At 48.2% G+C, this 16,055-nt stretch overlaps 1 protein-coding gene across 1 annotated transcript in view; it reads right to left on the reverse strand.

The window, feature by feature from the left end:
• Window positions 1–7,008: 7,008 nt before the first annotated feature.
• LOC149326894 (uncharacterized) overlaps window positions 7,009–16,055 on the reverse strand; it is a 103,591-nt gene continuing 94,544 nt past the window's right edge. Inside the window, exons 7-8 of the mRNA XM_089564718.1 lie at window positions 8,107–8,332; window positions 7,009–7,047 (exon numbers count right to left, since the gene is read on the reverse strand). Of these exons, the coding sequence (XP_089420844.1) occupies window positions 7,009–7,047; window positions 8,107–8,332 (265 nt within the window). The remainder of the gene's footprint in view (window positions 7,048–8,106; window positions 8,333–16,055) is intronic.

Genomic DNA, 16,055 nt, shown 5'->3' on the forward strand with positions numbered 1-16,055 from the left:
GCCAGAACCGTGTCTACTCCGGAAGGCGGGATTCCCGTTCGCCTTCACCTCTCCGGTATCGGGCTTCCAGCCCCTGCCGCCAGAGTAGCTCTGCTGGCCGTCGCTTGCCGAGTCCGCGTCGGGAAAACTAACACCAGCGACCTCTGGAGGCAAGACCACTGCTGTCGGAAAAACTGAAGATCATCCGCCCCCGATATACCGATACGCCGATTTCTCACAGGGGCAGGGTAGCGACAGCATCCGACGCGTAGTTCTGATTTGTGCGTGACAATATACAGAACTGACGCGATCGCTTTACTTGATACTAGCGCAGACTATTCAGTGATGAAACACGCCCTCGCCCAGGAATTGGGCAAAGTTTTGACGCCATGGTTGGGCCCTAGCATTCGCCCAGCGGAAAGTCACTTCATTTGCCCGGCCGTAAGGTGCACAGCCCGAGTCGGCATCCGCGGTTTCGTCTACGTCGGTGAATTCGTCGTCTTGCGCGAGTGTTCGATAGATTTGATCCTGGGCCTCGACTTTCTACACGCAAACGATGCTGTGATCGACCTACACGAGGCGCGAGTCACATTTTTGACGAAGCAAGCCGTGGCGCACAGTTACACAGAAGACCCAGGAGTCAACGCTCTGCGTATTGTCGAAGACGACGTAGTGCTGCGACCATGGTCCAGTGTGCTGGTGTTAGTGTGCCTGCGTCAAACTTATTATGACGAGACTTTTGTTTTCTTTTCTTATGAGTTTTTTTTAATGCTCGGTTTTTCGCTTAATTTTTTTTCTTCTTTGGAACATTTAGTTATTTTTCATTTATTTTGAATTGACGTTAAGCCTGGCAAAGCATTGCTGGTCCAGGCATCCTCTCTCTTTCTTTTATGTTTTTTACCTCTTTTTTGAGAGGACCAATAATAGGGTAAAAGGGTGTTAGTGAGGAACGACTCGTTTCACGACTACGAAGGTATTGCGGACAGTCACCCTTCGCTGTTGCTCGAGAAGGGAGTGGCTATCGCGCGCGGTCTTGTAGAACTGAATGACGGCTGTGCGACAGTTTTTCTGAAGAATTTCAGCAATGAAATTCAGTACCTCGCCAAGGGAACGGTCGCCGCCTTCCTCCACGACGTGGAGGGTTGCCGAATCAGTGTCCCGTAGAGATGAATCTTTACAACGATGCCGCACCACGTAACGCCCTTCAGAAGGTTAAAATCAATCCGGTGTTGACCTCATCAGAAGAACCTTCTGTCGTTGCTGCTACTTGACTTTAAAGACTGCTTCGCGGTGAGCACCAAGGTCGGACGTACGGCGGTAGCCATGCACCGCATCGTGAACGATTCAGCCACGCCACCAGTTTGTCAGCGTCCATGCCGTGTTTAGCCTAAAGAGCGGGAGGCTATTAGAACGCAAGTCGATGAAATGCTTGCAGACGATGTTATACAGCCGTCAAGAAGTCCGTAGGCGTCGCCGGTGGTTCTGGTGAAAAACAAAGACAACACGTTGCTATTCTGCGTTGATTACAGGAAACTGAATAATGTTACTAAAATGGACGTATACCCACTCCCCCGGATCGATGATGCGCTTGACCGACTCCGAGATGCCAGGTTCTTCTCTTCCTTAGATCTGAAAAGCGGATTTTGGCAGATCGAGGTGGACGAGGGAGACCATGAGAAAGCGGCTTTTGAAACACCCGACGGTCTGTACGAATTTAAGGTGCTCCCGTTTGGACTTTGCTCCGCTCCGGCCACGTTTCAACGCATGATGGCCACTGTTTTAGTTGGTCTGAAGTGGCAGTCGTGCCTTGTGTACCTGGACGACGTGGTCATCTTTTCGTCTAGCTTCGAACAACACTTGCAGCGATTGCGCATTGTCATTCAAGCTCTGCAGTCTGCTCAGCTAACTATCAAGCCAGAGAAATGTCATTTCGCCTTCGAGGAGCTCCGTTTCTTAGGTGAAGTTGTTAGCGCACAAGGTGTTCTCCCAGACGCCGACAAGACTTCCGCCGTCTTCAATTTCCCACGCCCAACCGACAAGAAGGCCCTCCGACGTTTTTTGGGCCTCTTCTCCTATTACCGTCGCTATTTTCAAGATTTTTCTCGGTTAACTGAGCCATTGACAGCCTTGACTCGAGATGACGCACCCTTCGTATGGGGATGTGTCCAAGACGAAGCCTTCGAGGAACTCCGCTGCTGCCTTGAAAATCCTCCAATACTAGCTCATTTTGACGAGAATGCAGAAACTGATGTCCACACTGATGCCAGCAATGTCGGCATCGGAGAGATCCTCATACAGTGGCAGGACGGTGCAGAACGAGTAATCACCTACGCGAGCCGCACTCTTTCTCGATCGGAACGGAACTATAGGCTACAGAAAAAGAGTGTCTTGCCGTCATCTGGGATCTGCGTATTTTTCGACCATACATCTACGGACGACCGTTTCGTGTTGTCAGCGATCATCACTCTCTATGCTGGCTAGCCAGCATTAAATGCCCTTTTGGCCGGTTGGCCAGATAGAGCCTCCGTTTGCAGGAGTACGATGTGACGGTCGTCTATAAATCGGGTCGGCAGCATCAAGACGCGGACTGTTTAACAAGAGCGTCCGTGGAGCCGGCAACGCAACAGATCACCCAAGATTGCCGCCTTCTTTGTGCCATTAGCGTGTCCCGTATTTCGCAGCTTCAACGGACTGACTCTGAGTTGGCGCCACTCATTAAGTATCTGGAGGGTTTTAATGTCAGTGTACCTCGTGTGTTCCGTCGTGGACTACAGTCCTTCATTCTGCGGCGTGGGGTCCTATACAAGCGCTACTATGACAGCAACAAGGAGACGTTGCTGCATGTTGTTCCATCCTAGTTACGCTCCGAAATCTGGAGCGTTGTCATGATGAACCATCCGCCGTCATCTTGGGGGTCAGTAGCACACTGGCAAAGATTCGGCTTAAGTATTACTGGCCCAGTTTACTACTATCAGTGCGCAAATACGTAAAAACATGCCGCGATTGCCAACGGCGCAAATCTCTTCCTCTGAAACCAGCCGGCTTTCTCCAGGCCATAGCACCCCCAAAGACCACTTTTCAGCAACTTGGCATAGACCTCCTCGGCCCTTTTCCGAAGTCGTCCACAGGAAAACGGTGGATTGTGGTCGCGACCGATTATTTGAAACGGTACGCTGAGTCCAGGTCGCTTGCAAACGGTACCGCTGCTGAAGTCGCCGAATTCTTTGCCCACAACATCGTACTGCGGCATGGCGCTCCTGCAGCTATCATTACTGACCGTGGAGCTGCATTTACGGCCCGCTTCACTCACTCTGTGCTCAAGCTCACGCACACCAGCCATAGACGTACAACGGCGTACCACCCGCAGATAAATGGCTCGGTGGAACGCCTCAACAGGATCTTGACCGACATGCTTTCCATGTATGTTGATATCAAGCACAGAACATGGGATCAAATTCGTCCATACACAACATACGCGTATAATACCGCGCAGCAAGAAACGACGCGGTTGACAGGTTACCACCCCCCCCTGGAGGCTATGCTACCCGTGGACCCCCCTGACAGTGAGAGTGAACTTGTCGTCGACGTCGCCACTTTTGTTCAGAGCGCGGAAGAAGCGCGGGAAGTGGCAAAGCACCGCATTCACCCTCAGCAGCAGATCTATGCTTACCGCTACAACCTTGGACGCCGCACCATTACCTACAATCCAGGCGACTATGTGCGGGTCTGGACGCCCGTTTGTCGCCGCTGGCTGTCCGAAAAGTTACTGCACCGCTACATCGTATATTACCTTGTTGTCCACCGCCTCAGCAACGTAACGTACGAAGTTGCACCAGCCTCGCCAGCTCGTTCATCGCACAACAGCAAGCGCAGCGACGTTGTGCATGTGCTGCGAATGAAGCCAAACTGCGAGCGACTCCCGACTGAGTTTCAGGCTGCATGTAGTCTATTCCGTGATGTCAGATTCGTGGTGTAACTCTTGACGCCAAGCCAGTGTCCAAGCTCTCACCAGGGAACTGAGCGACAATCCCAACGTAGTCTACACGGACGCAGCAAAGTACCGATACCAACGCAAAACGATCGTCGTTATAACAGACGAAGGAGGGTAAGAAATAACCAGGGCAACGATGAACAACGCAAACATAGAAGCAGCTGAAGAAGCCGCCGTTGCTCTGGCAATATCGCACGGCAACGCAACAGGACACAACCTCACTGTAGTGACGGACTCTAAACAAGCATGTAGAAACTACACAAGAGGCAGGATAGACAGCATCGCCAATCATATTCTACACACGACGAGAAGACACAAAAACACTAAACATAGTATAGTGTGGGTTCCCGGACATGAGGGGCAACGTGGCAGCAGACGAGTTAGCTCGAGGGTACGTCAACCGAGCAGACTCAACACTTTGCACCACAGGCACCTTTGACCCAGTTATCCCCACGTACTCAGATATACTCGATCATTACAGGGGTCAGCGGAAACGCTACCCTGCCCCACACAAAAGGCTCACCAAAGAGGAGGCCGTAGAGTGGCGCAGACTACAAACCGGTACCTACCCACACCTGCACAAACTACACAAGATTTTCTCTACACAATATGCAGACGAATGTCCGTGGTGTCAGGGTAAACCTACACTATAGCATGTCACATGGACCTGCTTAAAGCAGACTTAGAGCCAAGAATAAACAATCCGAGTGTGATGCAGTGGGAGCACTTGCTGGCTAGCGAGGACGAGGAAGCGCAACAATTTCTTGTGCGCCGAGCCACGATGGCAGCAGTCAAGTGCGGCATCCTGGACCAAGGATCGACCACGGCACCCAGTGACCCGTAGGGGTCAAGAACAGTTTAAATTTATTAAGAATAAAGTTTTTTCCATCCATTCATCCTAACTCTTGAACTCTTTTTCTTCCCTCTCTTCTGTCTGACGGTAGCACCGCATCGGGGCGATGCTGCAGAGGAGGGGGCTGTGACACGTGGTAGAAGAAGAAAGAGCGCAATCGGTAGAAGTAGACGACGCTGAAGTGTAGGTCCGTTTTCTGATGCCCTCGTTCCAGCTCTCGATGCCCTCGTCCAGCCGCTGCAGCTCCCTTTCATTGTAACAACTGTTACAATATAATATCCGAATTGTCTACCGGTCGGGCCGCAAGCATCAGGACATCGACACCTTGTCTCGCTCCCCGCTACCCACCGAACTTGCCAGGCTCTGTGAAATCGAAGCCACTACGCCGTCTCCTACCATCAGTGACCTGCGTTCTGAACAGTGCAAGCAACCCAGGATTCGTGCTCTTCTCGACTTTACGACCCATCGGCGGTTACCCCATCCCGAACCCTGCGCCGTCAAGCTTCACATTTTGAAATCTGAGATAACCTGCTTTATCGCCAGAATTCTCACTCTGATGAGCGAAAATGGCTCCTCGTCATTCCTCACCACCGCCGGTCCTATATCTGCTCTTGTTTAAGCGCTTACTTGCAATGCGATAACGCCGGCCTTTTCAAGATTTACACGCACCTCCGTATTCGCTACTGCTGGCGTGGCATGTACATTTAGTTTCGAGGTACGTACGCTCGTGCCTGGGATCATTGTAAGGAAGACTCCGGGCATACGTGCGAGCCGCATGGCCATCGTCTGGTGCACGCTCCTGTCTTTACTTGCTGACCTCGGACTGCTGTTGGCCCTGCTCCCGTTAAGAAGCTTCTCCGAATAAACCCCACCTTATATCCAGCAACAAAAATTTACTTCTGGATGAAATGTGACTTTTTATTGTTTCTAAAGACAAATTTTGAGTAGCAATAATTATTTGTTCACATTTCCACCTAATGGTGCAGTTCGTGCACAGGGGTGGAAGAACTAGTTTATAAGCCTTTCGGAATACTCCGGGCATGAGCAGCCTCCCACACTCCTATCCACGCACGCACTCAAGCAGGCGTGCACACAACGCGAAAACAAATTGCCATGTGCCAGTGCTCAAGGTGTGAAGCAAACGACTATAGCGGCCCAGACAAAAAAACGCTGGCAGCGACCAGGAGCCGGAAACAATGTAAACACGTAAGGAAATGCAAGAGCTTCGCACAAAACTAGAGGACATCATGTCGTAGCTTCTCAACTGATGATCATAGTGATGAGTATGGCTCTTTACAGTTCGTTTGGACATAGGCGCCATTTGTGTCGATGTTTTTACCAGCGTCATCACCCCCTCGGGCTGATGCGAGCCCCGTTGTCTCTCCAATTTCATTTAAGTGCCGCGAAAAGCGTTCGACTTATCATAATGGAATGCCATAAAGTAGTGCAGTCGTCCACATACCTGTCTAGATAACTTGAACGAAGCGCCAGGGAGTATACACGTGTAATTTTTGAGTGGATGAGCGCTCTAAACAAGAAGTTATCGCGCATGCACATTGCCACAAATCTGGTTTCACTCCTGATGTCTTTAAAAGCTATATCTTGCCTGTTAGGCAGTGACTGCCACAAATGCACACACAATACGCGTCGTTGGAGTGATCTTGAGAAGAGTGTGGGTAAATATAATTTCATTTAAGCTACCAAGATTTGGGTTGTCAATTAGACAATGCTCTGAATTAATGGAAGTCGAATTAACTAGATACGAAGAGCTTTATTGTCTAAGCCAGGCCCGCCGATGTTTCCCAGGTCTGCGAGTGACCCTTCTCGGAGCCTCCGCAGTTCAGAATTTAGCGTGATGAGTTCGACTGGTGTCCGCTGTATCCGTAGCGCCTTACACCGGCATCCAGGCAAGCTGCTCGATGACAGGCAGAACACCGCACGACCCGTAAATTTTCATGTAGCTGAACCAGTCAACAGTAAACCCGTTCGCAACCCGGGGATTCTAGTTGCTAGGCTGCCTAGCGACCTCGTTGTTCATGCCTGAGACCACAATCTATCTACATCAACCTCTTGTTCTAGTACATCCTTCCGAGGCATCAGCATACCAGGACACGCATCAGTTGCAGTTTGTCAAGTCCTAGCATCAAGTTTCAATAGTGCGACAGGCGCCATCTACGACGCCACTTCACATTCGGCAAGCTGATGCCACAGTCCCTGGGCTCTTCTGCATGCAGGCAAAAACAACCTGTCAGCCTGAACACCTTCCAAAATGTGACAATGCTCCAAGGAGCACCCGCACACACCTTGGACAACAGTGCTTCCCACTTTAGCTCATCCTGAGAGAGAGAGAGAGAGACACGTTTCTTGCTGCCGACTTGACTTTCACCCACGCATTCTAAACACGTAGTTCCTGGTTCGTACATTACAGCACTGTGGCCACTCGTCGGTCACCAGAGTTCAGATTTGTGGGAACAGAATTGAATGCAAAATTTCCCGGGCAGCCTCACAAGACCTGTGGCCTTACCTTACTTCATGACGTTTTTTGACCACATCATCCGTTGCAGCTCATCTTTGCACGTGCAGTTGCCGCTCTACGGCAAGAAGGCCTCTAGCGCACCTTCCAACTCGGATAGGCCGAGAACTAGGATAGAACTGGTCTGGCGTTGGGGACATGTGGCTGACGATTACTGCGATGCCAGACCACCCGTCATTAGCGGTACAACTGAACCTAACATTAACAAACCGTACACTGACAAGCTCGTTACTCAACAGTACATCTTGCTGGGCTACTTGTTGGAGCATTGTCCAACAAAATGTAAAAGCAGCGCTAAATTTAACACAAACCACAAAGAAAGGCGGAAAGGACAGCGCCCGTCCTGTCCGTCTTTAGGTGTGTTTTGTTTTAAATATAGCGCTGTTTTTACCTTTTGTTAGACAATTCTCGTTGTTCGCGCCAACAACTTATGCTACAAGCGGATGGCAAATGAACTGCATAACTAGTACCAGTCTGCTGCCCAAACACATCGTGTTTCAGAGGTAACGTTTAATGTTATTATGACAAAATGGGCCAAATCGTGCCGTAGGAAAGAGGGGACCACAGCAGCCGGTGACGTAACGGTTTGCGCATAAATTCGTGAGGCGACTGCGTGACAGCAAACTAACGCAACCTTGTTGTTCTAACTACATCAGTAATAATAACAAAGCACACCGAGAGCTGTAGAATGTAACAATGCACTATTGCAATATGCTCCATGCACTGAATTATCACATCACGCAGACTTACGTAGGTTGCGCGCCGCACGGTCAGATTGCCGGAGAAATCCACCTGAAGTAGGTGGAATACATCATCAGGCTCCACTGGAGTAGGCTTGGCGGAGAAAGAAAACAATATCAAGAAGTATTTCGTAGTCATCCGGATATTGCAGGTGACCAGGTCACCGTTCTTCGTGTTGCCAACATTGAACTCCCTACTGATCTTGTGGTTAGATTGGTGGATGTTCACGTACACCCTGAAACAAAGGCATGCCCTGTAGACGCCGTGTGATGGCAAGCATGGCGCAGCCGCCGAGAGAGCCTCTTGGTTCGGTAACTGAGTAGCGATTTTGCGTTTTAGTCGACAAATATCACTGGACACCGAAACAACGGCTGGCGCCGTCTCATGAATGTTTTTTTTTAGAATGTTATTGCATATTCGCTGACGATTGCTAACTTCATTAGCAACGCATGCCAGTTTACACGGTTGGACAAATTATAATTCTAATACGACCACTTGATCCTCTATGTTTCTTTAACATTTTGTCCCGGTTCGGCACTACTTTTCTAAGTAATTTTCCGTCAAAATGAGGCATAAGTATGTTACTGCGCTGTAGGAAAAAGAAGCAACGAACTAAGTTTTGTTAGGAAAGCCGGTAAATGCGTACATGTCTAGGTTTCTTTCGTTAAAATTTAAGCAGCGCTATCTTTTAGGACGAATACACAGAGGACATGACAGGACGGGCGCTGACTCCAACTATGTTTATTGAACACGTTTTTCGTAGAACATATAAGAAAAGACGACCGTGAGCGCATGCGCATCTGCGACAGACCACAAAAGGAAAGGCCAAGATGACAAAGATGACAGCAAAGGTAGATTAATGTGGGCGCACGCATTTCGTCCGTTATTTTTAAGCAATCTGAATTCGCTGGCATGCAGGAAGACAGAAGTTGTGCTGACACACATGTCGTCTTTTGACTTCATGAAAAATGCTTCGGATAATTCCCGAGCTAATCTATCTTTGCTCCTGGTTAGAATTACGAGTTTGTCAAGCCGTGGCTCACAGTTCTCATTGTTTTGGTCCTTGCAAGAACGGCAATGGCCGTGTAGATTCAGGCATGAGTCTGATGCGTTTCCCAAACTTCGTTCTTGTTCCCTGGCACGTTCGTTAACACATCCCCCTGTCTGGCCAACGTACACTTTGCCACAAGAAACGGGGATCTCATAGACCACACCCGTGGCACACCGGATCCCCCTTTCTTGTGGGAAAGTGTACGTTGGCCAGACAGGGCGTTGTGTCAACGAACGTGCCAGGGAACATCAACGAAGTTTGAGAAACGCATCAGACTCATGCCTGAATCTACACGCCCATTGCCGTTCTTGCAAGGCCCAAAACGATGAGAACTGTGAGCCACGGCTTGACAAAATCAAAATTCTAACCAGGAGCAAAGATAGATTAGCTCGGGAATTATCCGAAGCATTTTTCATCAAGACAAAAGGCGACATGTGTGTCAGCACCACTTCTGTCTTCCTGCATGCCAGCGAATTCAGATTGCTTAAAAATAAGGGACGAAATGCGTGCCGCCCACATTAATCTACCTTTGCTGTCGTCTTGGTCATCTTGGCCTTTCCTTTTGTGGTCTGTCGCAGATGCGCATGCGCTCACGGTCGTCGTTTCTTATATGTTCTACGAAAAACGTGTTCAATAAACATAGTTGGAGTCAGCGCCCGTCCTGTCATGTCCTCTGTGTATTCGTCCTAAAAGTTAGCGCTGCTTAAATTTTAACGAAAGAAAATGCATAACCAAGTAGCCCCGCAACGTGTTTTACTAAATGTCTAGGTTTCGCGGGAAAAAAATTCCAAAATTGGAAAATTGTAAGACAATTTAATTGGATGACTTGAAGGCAATGGTCCATTATTTTGATATGTTGGAAATTTTTTATGTTAAAGTGTTTCCATCGATCGCTTCTAACAGTTAAGACTGCCATACAAAAGAAATGGGCAACGCTTTTGACGATAGCAAAACCGTGAATAGAAAAACAAGTGCAAGACTGCCGTTGAGTGATCTGCAGATATAATGACTGTTACAGAGAAATCTTACAATATATTAAAAATATGCGTTGATAAAAGATTTCGCCGCTGAAAAATGCTTTTGTCCAGAATTACTGCATATGAAGAGTGCGAAAATTCCAAGGAAAGCATTACTGGGTCTCCTCATCGGCTTGTGATACTGTTTCAATATCTGGTTGCGTTTAGGGCACTGCTGTATTTTTGTTTTATTGTTTGAATACCTTTTATTTTTTTTGCCATAGGACACACAACGGCTCTGTTAACTTAAGCCGAACCGGGGCATTGATGTTGTGTTCTTCTGGGACATATTACAATGAACAATTAGATGGACCTGTGCTGTGCCATATGATCTATTGATGCTGCTGGGGCTATTTGGCCTCGCGAAGAGCCGCATGAGGGACCGCAACGCCGAATCACCCCGCTCGTCGAAATCTTTGTTTCGTGAACAGTGCGCTTTCGTGCGGGGAATATATGCTGCCCTGCAAGAGTCGCCTTGCTGGCTCCCCTATCTAGATACATGTGTGTGTTTTGTGGCGTAAGCGTGCTTACATTTCGCTTTTCGACTCTATTTCTATGCAATAACGAAAAAAAAGCGCCCCTGAGTTGCAGAGCGGCAGCGGTTCGAGTTCCGGCTAAACCATTGTTTATTTTACCTCAGCTGATTTCTTTTTTTCAGAGACACTCCACAAAAGTGATGGCATGACGTTGCGGCCTTACAGAACATTGAGGAATTGTATGCTGACGTCTTCAGGGTGATCTCATTGACGGGTGTTTGAATTACCACCGCGAGTTCATGCGGTTGTGACCTCACGATACTCTCGTGCAATCCAGAAATCTTCGACACATCGGCGATGGCCGCAATTACACTGGTTTGTCACCATTAATGCTGTCGCATACAAAACGGCCAGATTCATGCTGAAGGTTTGGTTTGGTTTTGTGGGGTTTAACGTCCCAAAGCGACTAAGGCTATGAGAGACGCCGTAGTGGAGGGCTCCGGAAATTTCGACCACCTGGGGTTCTTTAACGTGCACTGACATCGCACAGCACACGGGCCTCTAGAATTTCTCCTCCAAAGAAATTCTAGCCGCCGCGGCCGGGATCGAACCCGCGTCTTTCGGGCCAGCAGCCGAGCACCATAGCCACTGAGCCACCGCGGCGGCTCATGCTGAAGGAAATGCAGCGGTACGAAGTGGGAGGAGCTTGTGGCCGATTCAAGAAAGAAACGCTTTGCATCTCTGGAAACTAAGCGAGAGCAGCTTTCGCGGCTTACCGAGTAGCGCAAACCGAATGGAGCCAAAATATAGCTCAATATGGAAGTGTCATCCGACAGGAATAAAAATAAAACTAAAAAATAAAAATAAAAGGGTACTATAATTTGAAAATTTTCATTTAAACTATAATTGAAAAAACAATAGTTTTCATTTAAAGTACGTCAGTAGATCAAGTGCCTCTGTAAGTTTTTTTTTTGTTGTTGGCGTGGCGAAAGGAATATCTCTAGGCTGCAGTACGTTGTTTTATAGTTAAAGAATGCAGCGCGAAAAGACAAGGACAAAAGAAGAAGTGGACAGGCGCTGTCTTGTCCTGTCCTCTTCGTTTGTCCTTGTCTTTTCGCGCTGCACTCTTTAGCCATGATAACTCACCAACAAACCCAAACAGCCACTTTAGTTCTCTTATACGCCAGGTACTGCAGTTTTTCCTTTTTTAATACCAGTTCGCACCGCAAAGAAATGTCACAAGTGAGTGCTTAGAGGTAGATGCAGATAGTAAAGATGTACAAGCAATAATATTCTGAGATATCTCCTCAAGGCATATAATATTTGCGGTCACAATGGTTTCCTTCCTCATCATCATCGTCATCAGCCTGACTACGCCGACCGCAGGGTAAAGGACTCTCCCATGTCTCTCAAATCAACCCTGTTCTTTGCCAACTCGGCCACCGTACCATCGCAAAATTCTAAACCTCATCCGCCCACCTAACTTTCTACCGCCCGCCGCTACGCATGCCTTCTCTTGGAATCCACTCCGTTACCCTTAAGTTCTAGCGGTTATCTTGCTTTAGTGTTACATGACCTTCCGGACCACAATTCTTCCTCTTGAACTCTACTAGAATATCATTAGCCGGCGTTCGTTCTCTCCCCAACACTGCCTGCTTCCGGTCTCTTAACCATACAGCTATCATTTCTCTTTCCATAGCCTCCATGTGTCTGCCCCACAGGAGATGAACGAGGCCTGAAGCTGACGAAGAATTTATTTCAGCAGAACGGGGTGTACATGGCGCTAGGAAAGTGTTGCCTTTTGTGGGTAGATCTCCCGAGGTACCCGCGGCAGAGGGCGTCCATATGTCTCCTGAAATGGCATCATGATCTTCGCGCAAGTTGCGCGGCTGAAATCTCTAAATGTGGTTACATAACAACGTCACGATGCTAAGGCCGCACGACGTAACATCAATCCACCGAGAAGGAGATAGAGAATTACTTAAAGCAAGGTGCAACAGCACAGGTGTAGTTAAAATACCGCCATTGGTATTTTTCCGCTCTTCATTTTATATTAGTGCGTAAGCGCTTATCCGATGGGCAGCAAACGAGAACAAAATCGTTGTCGGTTCGCAGCTCGCGAAGTGCGAGCACTGCGTTCCGCGGCGCTGCACGCTCGTCATCTGCTACGCAGCACAAATCCCCTCTTTCGCAGTTATTCGAATGTAGTAAACATTCTCTGCAGTTTTATGTCTGTTCATTCTAAACATCAGTGTTTCGCGAACAGCCAAATAAACACTCAAAGCTACGAGACCGAAGCGGCGATAGACGAGAGCATTTGAGAAGAACGTCAGCGAGCAAGAAAAAAAGTAAAGTGGCGAGGCATGATGAATTATCTGGCCAGCAAGGAATTGGTTTACACGCTATAGCCGATCGCCATTTCACGCCTGGGAAACAGGTCTACCTGCAAATGAGAGCAGGGTCAGGAGTCAGTGTCTACTGCACGCGCCATATCTCCTTCGAAGGCACTAGCCGACTCGATGGCATCGAATTCACGCCGCAACGTACAGCACTGAGCAGGCTTGCATCGTAGTGCTCGATTCGTCCTGTTAATAGCAACACAAACGAAATTTTACTGCAGGTATATTGGCATTTATGGATGGTGCTTGGGCCGAAGCGGCGCTGAATAGAAAGGAAAAACAAGAACGAGCAGACCGCCCTTAAAAAAGCACATGTACGTTATATTTTCCTCCGCAGCAGATCTCTCCAGCTCTCTAAAGAAGCCTGTTCACGAATCTACAAACAAGGACGTTGCTTGTTTGACTTAGTTGATGGTCATATATTAATTATTCTGGCATCCAGCTACCTAAAATGAAATTCGAGCACACGTCAATCAAAAGCGAAACTATCCCGAAGCTTTTTAGCTTTCAGTGTTCTGCAGTAATTTCGTAGCCTTGATTAACTGCAACAGTGTAGCATTAAACACGAGATGCGTGTCCATTTTTTCTCCTTTCCCCTAGTATAGGAACTCAGCGCTGGCAGTCTTGATATCGCCAAAAACGCCCTGGAAGCGGTCAAACATATGTTTTGAGACACAGGTCGATGAACCACAGTACGTCATCGGTTCTATGCTTTACATAACCATACAAATTGAATAGCTAAAACTAACCGCTCAACTTTACTCAAAAAGGGTGACATTCTGGAACTTGCTGAAGCGCCCAGGCTGATCAAAGACGGATTCGTCTTTACGGTAGCCATCTTGGCTGAACTGCGGTGCTGGCTAGAGTTTGTGAAAATCGACAATACCCTCACTGGGAAACGGCTGATATTAATTAAGGTAACCCCCGAGAAAGTAAAAAAGGGTGCGTCACGACGACAGAACCGCACAACGACTCGGTGCATACCTTGATACCTCGTTCTCTAAGTGTCAGTCTGCATTGTTCGAATGTTTAGGCGAATACCCCAAGGTGGAGTAGATTCGAAATAAGCGACTAATTACTCTCTGACATCCACCCGAGCGCAGCCATACGGCTACAGAGGAAAGCTAAACAGGTTTCTCAGAAACTTCGTTGTAAAAGAAAAATTCGTCCTGGTCTGCGGTTCGAACCCGGGACCACCGCTTCACCAGAGCAGTCGCTCTACCAATTGAGCGAACCGGGACTTATTTTTTTCTTTCATGGTATTTATTGACATGGTTTTGTACAGAAAGGATATATATTCATATCCTTTCTGTACAAAACCATGTAAGTGAATACCATGCAAGAAACAGAAAACCTTACCAGAACCTTGGCGTCCCGGTTAGCTCGAAGAAATTGGTTGTATTGAGCTAACCGCGACGGCAAGGTTATGGCAGGGCGAAAGCGAGTTTATCAATAACTCGAAGTGGGAACTGTGTTCGTCAAATGTTTAGGGGAATCCCCCAAGGTGAAGCAGATTTAGATTAGAGCGACTGCGGCAGTGAAGCTGTGGTCCCGGGTTCGAAACCTGGACCAGGACAAGTTATTCTTTAAATACCAAGTTTCAGAAAAAGCTGTTTAGCGTTCTTATGTAGCCGTAGGTTGCACTCGGGAGGATATCAATGAGTGATTATTTACTTATTTCAAATCCACCTCACCTTGAGGAATTCCCCTAAACATATGACCAACACAGTCCCCACTTCGAGTTAGTGATCAATTCGCTCTCGCCCTATCAATAGCTTGCCGTCCCGGTTAGCTCAGTTGGTAGAGCGACTGCTCCGGTGAAGCGGGGCTCCCGGGCTGGAACCGCGGACCAGGTCGAGTTTTTCTTTAAAATCGAAGATTCTAAGAAAGCTTTTTAGCTTTCCTTTGCAGCCGTATGGCTACGTTCAGGTGGATGTCAATGAGTAATTACTTCCTAATTTCAAATATACTCTACCTTGCGGGATTCCTTAAACATTGGTTGGTTTATTGGGGTTTAACGTCCCAAAGCAACTCAGGCTATGAGGGACTCCGTAGTGAAAGGCTCCGGAAATTTCGACCACCTGGGGTTCTTTAACGTGCACTGACATCGCACAGTGCACGGGCTTCTAGAATTTCGCCTTCATCGGAATTCGGCCACCGCGGCCGGGATCGAACCAGCTCCCCTACACATTTTAACAACACTGTTCCCACTTCGAGTTATTGATGAATTCGCTCTCTACCATACGCTTGCTGTCCCTGTCAGCTCAATTGGTAGAGCGACTGCTCTGATGAAGCGGTGGTCCCGGGTTCGAACCCCGAACCAGGAGGAATTTTTCTTTACCTACGAAGTTCCTGAGAAATCTGTTTAGCTATTCTTTGTAGCCGTATGGCTGCGCTCGAGTTGATGTCAATGTGTAATTACTCCCTTATTACAAGCTTTAGCTTCCCACCTGCTTCGAGGCGATTCGGCTCGCATGCGTGTCACCTGCGGTTCTGTGCACGTCATATAAACAGGCCCTACGGCTAAAACAATGAATTAGGAAACGTCAAAACATACCTGCACGAAAAACTGCAGAAAAGCGTTCCATAAGTTCCAGCCTCATCATCATCAGCAGCAGCTTGACTTCTCCCACTGCAGGCCATAGGCCTCTCCCATGTATCTCCAATTAAGCCTGTCCTTCGCCAGTTGCGGTCACCGTATTCCTGCAAACTTCTTAATCTCATCCGCCCACCTAACTTTCTGCCGTTCCCTGCTACGTTTGGCTTATCTTGGAGTCCACTCCGTTACCCTTAAGGACCACCGATTATCTTGCCTTCGCATTACATCCCCTGCCCAATCCCACTTCTTCCTCTTGATTTCGACTAGGATGTCATTAACCCGCGTTTGTTACCTCACCCACTTCACCCGCTTCCAAAGCTCGCTGCGTTGTCCTTAACTTAAGCTGAACCCTCTTTGTTAGCCTCCACCTTTCTGCCCCATAGGTGAGTACCGGTAAGGTACAGCTGTTTTATACTT

This window comes from Amblyomma mixtum, chromosome 10 (assembly GCF_055824585.1).
Source record: "Amblyomma mixtum isolate Tamu chromosome 10, ASM5582458v1, whole genome shotgun sequence".
Lineage (NCBI taxonomy): Eukaryota > Metazoa > Arthropoda > Arachnida > Ixodida > Ixodidae > Amblyomma > Amblyomma mixtum.